We start from the raw sequence: 10,519 nt of genomic DNA, 5'->3' as shown, positions 1-10,519 counted from the left end.
TTCACTTTATCATGTTTGGTCATATATTGGATAGCTTCGCTATATCATGTTTGGTAATATATTGGTAATGTTCACTATATCATGCTTGTTCATATATTGGTTAGTCTCACTATATCATGTTTGGTCATATATTGGTTAGTCTCACTATATCATGTTTGGTCATATATTGGTTAGGTTCACTATATCATGTTTGGTCATATATTGCTTAGTCTCACTGTATCATGTTTGGTCATATATTGGTTAGTCTCACTATATCATGTTTGGTCATATATTGCTTAGTCTCACTATATCATGTTTGGTCATATATTGGTTATGTTCACTATATCATGTTTGGTCATATATTGGTTAGTCTCACTATATCATGTTTGGTCATATATTGGTTAGGTTCATTATATCATGTTTGGTCATATATTGGTTACTCTCACTATATCATGTTTGGTCACATATTGGGTAGGTTCAATATATCATGTTTGGTCATATATTGGTTAGGTTCACTATATCATGTTTGGTCATATATTGGTTAGTCCCACTATATCATGTTTGGTCATATATTGGTTAGGTTCACTATATCATGTTTGGTCATATATTGGCTAGTCTCATTATATCATGTTTGGTCATATATTTGTCAGTCTCACTATATCATGTTTGGTCATATATTGGTTAGTCTCACTATATTATGTTTGGTCATATATTGGTTAGGTTCACATATCATGTTTGGTCATATATTGGTTAGGTTCACTATATCATGTTTGTTCATATATTGGTAAGGTTCACTATATCATGTTTGGCCATATATTGGTTAGCCTCACTATATCATGTTTGGTCATATATTGGTTAGGTTCACTATATCATGTTTGGTCATATATTGGTTAGGTTCACTATATCATGTTTGGTCATATTTTGGTTAGTCTCACTATATCATGTTTGGTCATATATTGGTTAGTCTCACTATATCATGTTTGGTCATATATTGGTTAGTCTCACTATATCATGTTTGGTCATATATTGGTAAGGTTCACTATATCATGTTTGGTCATATATTGGTTAGTCTCACTATATCATGTTTGGTCATATATTTGAAGTGACATATAAACAGCTTAATAAAAACACAACACAAAGGAAATGTACAAAGTGATACAACCTGGGTCACACTGGGTCTGGTCCAGCCCACCTGGAGACTCCTTCTGCCGTCGTGTTGACCACCTTCCTCGCCCACTAGTATGCTACAGTGGTGTTGACCACCTTCCTCGTCCACTGGCATTACTACAGTGGTGTTGACCACCTTCCTCGCCCACTGGTATGCTACAGTGGTGTTGACCACCTTCCTCGTCCACTGGCATTACTACAGTGGTGTTGACCACCTTCCTCGCCCACTGGCATTACTACAGTGGTGTTGACCACCTTCCTCGCCCACTGGCATTACTACAGTGGTGTTGATCACCTTCCTCGTCCACTGGCATTACTACAGTGGTGTTGACCACCTTCCTCGCCCACTGGCATTACTACAGTGGTGTTGATCACCTTCCTCGGCCACTGGCATTACTACAGTGGTGTTGACCACCTTCCTCGTCCACTGACATTACTACAATGGTGTTGACCACCTTCCTTGCCCACTGGCATTACTACAGTGGTGTTGACCACCTTCCTCGCCCACTGGCATTACTACAGTGGTGTTGACCACCTTCCTCGCCCACTGGCATTACTACAGTGGTGTTGATCACCTTCCTCGTCCACTGGCATTACTACAGTGGTGTTGACCACCTTCCTCGCCCACTGGCATTACTGCAGTGGTGTTGACCACCTTCCTCGCCCACTGGCATTACTACAGTGGTGTTGATCACCTTCCTCGTCCACTGGCATTACTACAGTGGTGTTGACCACCTTCCTCGCCCACTGGCATTACTACAGTGGTGTTGACCACCTTCATCGGCCACTGGCATTACTACAGTGGTGTTGATCACCTTCCTCGTCCACTGGCATTACTAGAGTGGTGTTGAACACCTTCCTCGCCCACTGGCATTACTACAGTGGTGTTGATCACCTTCCTCGTCCACTGGCATTACTACCAGTGGTGTTGACACCTTCCTCGCCCACTGGCATTACTACAGTGGTGTTGATCACCTTCCTCGTCCACTGGCATTACCTACAGTGGTGTTGACCACCTTCCTCACCCACTTGGTATACTACAGTGGTGTTGACCCCCTTCCTCGTCCACTGGCATTACTACAGTGGTGTTGACCACCTTCCTCGCCCCACTGGCATTACTACAGTGGTGTGACCACCTTCTCAGCCACTGGCATTACTACAGTGGTGTTGACCACCTTCCTCAGCCACTGGCATTACTACAGTGGTGTTGACCACCTTCCTCGCCCACTGGCATTACTACAGTGGTGTTGACCACCTTCCTCGCCCACTGGCATTACTACAGTGGTGTTGACCACCTTCCCTCGTCCACTGGCATTACTACAGTGGTGTTGACCACCTTCCTCGCCCACTGGCATTACTACAGTGGTGTTGACCACCTTCCTCGCCCACTGGCATTACTACAGTGGTGTTGATCACCTTCCTCGGCCACTGGCATTACTACAGTGGTGTTGACCTCCTTCCTCGTCCACTGACATTACTACAGTGGTGTTGACCACCTTCCTCGCCCACTGGCATTACTACAGTGGTGTTGAACACCTTCCTCGCCCACTGGCATTACTACAGTGGTGTTGACCACCTTCCTCGTCCACTGGCATTACTACAGTGGTGTTGACCACCTTCCTCGTCCACTGGCATTACTACAGTGGTGTTGACCACCTTCCTCGCCCACTGGTATGCTACAGTGGTGTTGACCACCTTCCTCGTCCACTGGCATTACTACAGTGGTGTTGACCACCTTCCTCGCCCACTGGCATTACTGCAGTGGTGTTGACCACCTTCCTCGCCCACTGGCATTACTACAGTGGTGTTGATCACCTTCCTCGTCCACTGGCATTACTACAGTGGTGTTGACCACCTTCCTCGCCCACTGGCATTACTACAGTGGTGTTGATCACCTTCCTCGGCCACTGGCATTACTACAGTGGTATTGACCACCTTCCTCGTCCACTGACATTACTACAGTGGTGTTGACCACCTTCCTTGCCCACTGGCATTACTACAGTGGTGTTGACCACCTTCCTCGCCCACTGGCATTACTACAGTGGTGTTGACCACCTTCCTCGCCCACTGGCATTACTACAGTGGTTTTGATCACCTTCCTCGTCCACTGGCATTACTACAGTGGTGTTGACCACCTTCCTCGCCCACTGGCATTACTGCAGTGGTGTTGACCACCTTCCTCGCCCACTGGCATTACTACAGTGGTGTTGATCACCTTCCTCGTCCACTGGCATTACTACAGTGGTGTTGACCACCTTCCTCGCCCACTGGCATTACTACAGTGGTGTTGACCACCTTCCTCGGCCACTGGCATTACTACAGTGGTGTTGATCACCTTCCTCGTCCACTGGCATTACTACAGTGGTGTTGACCACCTTCCTCGCCCACTGGCATTACTACAGTGGTGTTGAACACCTTCCTCGCCCACTGACATTACTACAGTGGTGTTGACCACCTTCCTCGTCCACTGGCATTACTACAGTGGTGTTGACCACCTTCCTCGGCCACTGGCATTACTACAGTGGTGTTGATCACCTTCCTCGGCCACTGGCATTACTACAGTGGTGTTGACCACCTTCCTCGTCCACTGACATTACTACAGTGGTGTTGACCACCTTCCTCGCCCACTGGCATTACTACAGTGGTGTTGACCACCTTCCTCGCCCACTGGCATTACTACAGTGGTGTTGACCACCTTCCTCGCCCACTGGCATTACTACAGTGGTGTTGATCACCTTCCTCGTCCACTGGCATTACTACAGTGGTGTTGACCACCTTCCTCGCCCACTGGCATTACTGCAGTGGTGTTGATCACCTTCCTCGCCCACTGGCATTACTACAGTGGTGTTGATCACCTTCCTCGTCCAATGGCATTACTACAGTGGTGTTGACCACCTTCCTCGCCCACTGGCATTACTACAGTGGTGTTGACCACCTTTCTCGGCCACTGGCATTACTACAGTGGTGTTGATCACCTTCCTCGTCCACTGGCATTACTACAGTGGTGTTGACCACCTTCCTCGCCCACTGGCATTACTACAGTGGTGTTGATCACCTTCCTCGTCCACTGGCATTACTACAGTGGTGTTGACCACCTTCCTCGCCCACTGGCATTACTACAGTGGTGTTGACCACCTTCCTCGCCCACTGGCATTACTACAGTGGTGTTGACCACCTTCCTCGCCCACTGGCATTACTACAGTGGTGTTGATCACCTTCCTCGCCCACTGGTATTACTACAGTGGTGTTGACCACCTTCCTCACCCATTGGTATACTACAGTGGTGTTGACCACCTTCCTCGGCCACTGGCATTACTACAGTGGTGTTGACCACCTTCCTCGCCCACTGGCATTACTACAGTGGTGTTGGTCACCTTCCTCGCCCACTGGCATTACTACAGTGGTGTTGATTAATACATCTACAGCATAAGGTCACATGTTGATAGCCTGACCCGCAGTCTGGCTACATTCTGGAGGCGTGTGGGTCACCTCCTGCCCCTGTGTGACGGACGGTCACAGGCTGTGGTGACCTACTGTGTCCTGTGGGTCACATCCAGTCTGTGGTGACCTACTGTGTCCTGTGGGTCACATCCAGTCTGTGGTGACCTACTGTGTCCTGTGGGTCACATCCATCCTGTGGTGACCTACTGTGTCCTGTGGGTCACATCCAGGCTGTGGTGACCTACTGTGTCCTGTGGGTCACATCCAGTCTGTGGTGACCTACTGTGTCCTGTGGGTCACATCCAGGCTGTGGTGACCTACTGTCCCCTGTGGGTCACATCCAGTCTGTGATGACCTACTGTCTCCCTGTGGGTCACATCCAGGCTGTGGTGACCTACTGTGTCCTGTGGGTCACATCCAGGCCGTGGTGACCTACTGTCTCCCTGTGGGTCACATCCAGGCTGTGATGACCTACTGTGTCCTGTGGGTCACATCCAGGCTGTGATGACCTAATGTCTCCCTGTGGGTCACATCCAGGCTGTGGTGACCTACTGTGTCCTGTGGGTCACATCCAGACTGTGGTGACCTACTGTGTCCTGTGGGTCACATCCAGGCTGTGGTGACCTACTGTGTCCTGTGGGTCACATCCAGGCTGTGGTGACCTACTGTCTCCCTGTGGGTCACATCCAGGCTGTGGTGACCTACTGTCCCCTGTGGGTCACATCCAGCCTGTGGTGACCTACTGTCTCCTGTGGGTCACATCCAGGCTGTGGTGACCTACTGTGTCCTGTGGGTCACATCCAGCCTGTGGTGACCTACTGTCCCCTGTGGGTCACATCCAGGCTGTGGTGACCTACTGTCCCTCTGTGGGTCACATCCAGGCTGTGGTGACCTACTGTCCCCCTGTGTGTCACATCCAGACTGTGGTGACCTACTGTCCCGTGTGGGTCACATCCAGACTGTGGTGACCTACTGTCCCCCTGTGAGTCACATCCAGGCTGTGGTGACCTACTGTCCCGTGTGGGTCACATCCAGACTGTGGTGACCTACTGTCCCCCTGTGGGTCACATCCAGGCTGTGGTGACCTACTGTGTCCTGTGGGTCACATCCAGACTGTGGTGACCTACTGTCCCCCTATGGGTCACATCCAGGCTGTGGTGACCTACTGTCCCCCTGTGGGTCACATCCAGGCTGTGGTGACCTACTGTGTCCTGTGGGTCACATCCAGGCTGCGGTGTCCTACTGTCCCCTGTGGGTCACATCCAGGCTTTGGTGGCCTACTGCCCCGGGTGGGTCACATCTAGGCTGTTGTGACCTACTGTCCCCTGTGGGTCACATCCAGGCTGTGGTGACCTACTGTCCCGTGTGGGTCACATCTCTTCATGAACAGCCCCAAAACTCTAAATCATCTTCATTGAAAAAAAAAAAATTGACCTACTGTCCCCCTGTGGGTCACATCCAGGCTGTGGTGACCTACTGTGTCCTGTGGGTCACATCCAGGCTGTGGTGACCTACTGTCCCCCTATGGGTCACATACAGGCTGTGGTGACCTACTGTCCCCCTGTGGGTCACATCCAGGCTGTGGTGACCTAATGTGTCCTGTGGGTCACATCCAGGCTGTGGTGTCCTACTGTCCCCTGTGGGTCACATCCAGGCTGTGGTGGCCTACTGCCCCGGGTGGGTCACATCTAGGCTGTGGTGACCTACTGTCCCCTGTGGGTCACATCCAGGCTGTGGTGATCTACTGTCCCATGTGGGTCACATCCAGACTGTGGTGACCTACTATCCCCCTGTGGGTCACATCCAGGCTGTGGTGACCTACTGTGTCCTGTGGGTCACATCCAGGCTGTGGTGACCTACTGTGTCCTGTGGGTCACATCCAGGATGTGGTGACCTACTGTGTCCTGTGGGTCACATCCAGGCTATGGTGACCTACTGTCCCCTGTGGGTCACATCCAGGCTGTGGTGACCTACTGTTCCCTGTGGGTCACATCCAGGCTGTGGTGACCTACTGTCCCCTGTGGGTCACATCCAGGCTGTGGTGACCTACTGTCCCCCTGTGGGTCACATCCAGGCTGTGGTGACCTACTGTCCCCTGTGGGTCATATCCAGGCTGTGGTGACCTACTGTCCCGTGTGGGTCACATCCAGACTGTGGTGACCTACTGTCCCCCTGTGTGTCACATCCAGACTGTGGTGACCTACTGTCCCGTGTGGGTCACATCCAGACTGTGGTGACCTACTGTCCCCCTGTGGGTCACATCCAGGCTGTGGTGACCTACTGTCCCGTGTGGGTCACATCCAGACTGTGGTGACCTACTGTCCCCCTGTGGGTCACATCCAGACTGTGGTGACCTACTTTGTCCTGTGGGTCACATCCAGGCTGTGGTGTCCTACTGTCCCCTGTGGGTCACATCCAGGCTGTGGTGACCTACTGTCCCCTGTGGGTCACATCCAGGCTGTGGTGGCCTACTGCCCCGGGTGGGTCACATCTAGGCTGTGGTGACCTACTGTCCCCTGTGGGTCACATCCAGGCTGTGGTGACCTACTGTCCCCTGTGGGTCACATCCAGACTGTGGTGACCTACTGTCCCGTGTGGGTCACATCCAGACTGTGGTGACCTACTGTCCCCCTGTGGGTCACATCCAGACTGTGGTGACCTACTGTCCCCTGTGGGTCACATCCAGGCTGTGGTGACCTACTGTCCCCCTGTGGGTCACATCCAGACTGTGGTGACCTACTGTCCCCCTGTGGGTCACATCCAGAATGTGGTGGCCTACTGCCCCGTGTGGGTCACATCCAGACTGTGGTGACCTACTGTCCCCCTGTGGGTCACATCCAGGCTGTGGTGACCTACTGTCCCGTGTGGGTCACATCCAGACTGTGGTGACCTACTGTCCCCCCTGTGGGTCACATCCAGACTGTGGTGACCTACTGTCCCGTGTGGGTCACATCCAGACTGTGGTGACCTACTGTCCCCTTGTGGGTCACATCCAGACTGTGGTGACCTACTGTCCCCCTGTGGGTCACATCCAGACTGTGGTGACCTATTGTGTCTCATTATTACCCTTATCAAGGTCTGCGTTTTCAATCAGTATAGAACATGTGATGTTGTTGTACGTGGGATGTCAGTGTGTGGGTGGGAAAGTGTCTGCTGGCGCTGTCCTCAGTGGGTGGTAACACAGGGTAAAGATGAAGGTCACAACACAGGAGATATAAGACAGTCGGGCTGGCTCTGCTTGCTGCCACAGCACACCTCTCTCCCACCATCATGTCCCTCACCTCACTCCTGCTCCTCGCTGGTGAGTTCAAACGGTGGTGGGTAGTGCACTGTATTTGCTGGTGGGCTGCTCCAGAACCTGGTGGTGGGCTGGTCCAGTACCTGGTGGTAGGCTGGTCCAGTACCTGGTGGTGGGCTGGTCCAGTACCTGGTGGTGGGCTGGTCCAGTACCTGGTGGTAGGCTGGTCCAGTGCCTGGTGGTGGGATGGTCCAGTACCTGGTGGTGGGCTGGTCCAGTACCTGGTGGTAGGCTGGTCCAGTGCCTGGTGGTGGGCTGGTCCAGTACCTGGTGGTAGGCTGGTCCAGTACCTGGTGGTAGGCTGGTCCAGTGCCTGGTGGTGGGATGGTCCAGTACCTGGTGGTGGGCTGGTCCAGTGCCTAGTGGTGGGCTGGTCCAGTACCTGGTGGTGGGCTGGTCCAGTACCTGGTGGTAGGCTGGTCCGGTACCTGGTGGTAGGCTGGTCCAGTACCTGGTGGTGGGCTGGTCCAGTACCTGGTGGTAGATTGGTCAGTACCTGGTGGTGGGCTGGTCTAGTGCCTAGTGGTGGGCTGGTCCAGTACCTGGTGGTGGACTGGTCCAGTGCCTGGTGGTAGATTGGTCAGTACCTGGTGGTGGGCTGGTCCAGTGCCTGGTGGTGGGCTAGTCCAGTACCTGGTGGTGGGCTGGTCCAGTGCCTGATGGTGGGCTGGTCCAGTACCTGGTGGTGGACTGGTCCAGTACCTGGTGGTAGATTGGTCAATACCTGGTGGTGGGCTGGTCCAGTGCCTGGTGGTGGGCTGGTCCAGTACCTGGTGGTGGGCTGGTCCAGTGCCTGGTGGTGGGCTGGTCCAGTACCTGGTGGTGGGCTGGTCCAGTACCTGGTGGTAGATTGGTCAGTACCTGGTGGTGGGCTGGTCCAGTACCTGGTGGTGGGCTGGTCCAGTGCCTGGTGGTGGGCTGGTCCAGTACCTGGTGGTGGGCTGGTCCAGTACCTGGTGGTAGATTGGTCAGTACCTGGTGGTGGGCTGGTCCAGTACCTGGTGGTGGGTTGGTCCAGTACCTGGTGGTACACCCAGTACGTCTCCGTTGGTTAGTACAGGTGTAGGTGGCCAGAGTGTGGCCCGCTTGATGGTGGCCATCTGCAGCTTGGCCAGAGAAGAGTGTGGCCCACTTGATGGTGGCCATCCTGCAGCTTGGCCAGGGCAGGGTTCACCACCCGCTTGTGTGGTCAACATTCTCCATCACTAAATTCTACAACCTGGATCTACTCTTACTAGGAGTTGTAGCCAAGTTGGTTGTATGTGTAAAGTTATACAAAATGTATGGTTACATCAGTTATGTTGTATAGAGTCAGTTCTTAACGCGTTAAGATGTAGTGATGTTGATGCCATATGTCTGTCTTACACCTGACCAAGCTACTGTACGTAGCGTCTGTACACATCATATATCAAGATCCTACAATGTTGTCACATCATTGATCTACTATTGATCATCCTACAGCAAGTATGTGATGCCTCTTGTTTCCAGGTCAGCAAAGGTCCACCCATGTAACAACCTAACTGTACCCCAGGATCAGTCAAGGTTCAGTCAGGTCATCCACTAACTGTACCCCAGGATCAGTCAACGTTCAGTCAGGTCATCCACTAACTGTACCCCAGGATCAGTCAAGGTTCAGTCAGGCCATCCACTAACTGTACCCCAGGATCAGTCAAGGTTCAGTCAGGTCATCCACTAACTGTACCCCAGGATCAGTCAACGTTCAGTCAGGTCATCCACTAACTGTACACCAGGATCAATCAAGGTTCAGTCAGGTCATCCACTAACTGTACCACTAGATCAGTCAAGGATCAGTCAGGCCATCCACTAACTGTACACCAGGATCAGTCAAGGTTCAGTCAGGTCATCCACTAACTGTACCTCTGGATCAGTCAAGGTTCAGTCAGGCCATCCACTAACTGTACCCCAGGATCAGTCAAAGTTCAGTCAGGTCATCCACTAACTGTACCCCAGGATCAGTCAAGGTTCAGTCAGGTCATCCACTAACTGTACCACTAGATCAGTCAAGGTTCAGTCAGGTCATCCACTAACTGTACCCCAGGATCAGTCAAGGTTCAGTCAGGTCATCCACTAATTGTACCACTAGATCAGTCAAGGTTCAGTCAGGTCATCCACTAACTGTACCCCTGGATCAGTCAAGGTTCAGTCAGGTCATCCACTAACTGTACCTCTGGATCAGTCAAGGTTCAGTCAGGTCATCCACTAACTGTACCCCTGGATCAGTCAAGGCTCAGTCAGGCCATCCACTAACTGTACCCCAGGATCAGTCAAGGTTCAGTCAGGTCATCCACTAACTGTACCACTAGATCAGTCAAGGTCCAGTCAGGTCATCCACTAACTGTACCCCTGGATCAGTCAAGGTTCAGTCAGGTCATCCACTAACTGTACCTCTGGATCAGTCAAGGTTCAGTCAGGTCATCCACTAACTGTACCCCTGGATCAGTCAAGGTTCAGTCAGGTCATCCACTAACTGTACCCCTGGATCAGTCAAGGTTCAGTCAGGCCATCTACTAACTGTACCCCAGGATCAGTCAAGGTTCAGTCAGGTCATCCACTAACTGTACCACTAGATCAGTCAAGGTTCAGTCAGGTCATCCACTAACTGTACCCCAGGAT

The 10,519-nt window shown here is 52.3% G+C and overlaps 1 protein-coding gene across 1 annotated transcript in view; it reads left to right on the top strand.

The window, feature by feature from the left end:
• The first annotated feature begins 7,702 nt into the window (after window positions 1–7,702).
• Window positions 7,703–10,519, top strand: part of LOC139748636 (C-type lectin mosGCTL-7-like) — a 17,226-nt gene continuing 14,409 nt past the window's right edge. The window contains exon 1 of the mRNA XM_071661840.1: window positions 7,703–7,888. Within this exon, the coding sequence (XP_071517941.1) occupies window positions 7,858–7,888 (31 nt within the window). The 5' untranslated portion in view covers window positions 7,703–7,857. The remainder of the gene's footprint in view (window positions 7,889–10,519) is intronic.

Source organism: Panulirus ornatus, chromosome 5 (assembly GCF_036320965.1).
Source record: "Panulirus ornatus isolate Po-2019 chromosome 5, ASM3632096v1, whole genome shotgun sequence".
Lineage (NCBI taxonomy): Eukaryota > Metazoa > Arthropoda > Malacostraca > Decapoda > Palinuridae > Panulirus > Panulirus ornatus.
Note: the sequence above shows the minus strand (reverse complement) of the source record. Positions and strands in the feature narration are given on the sequence as shown.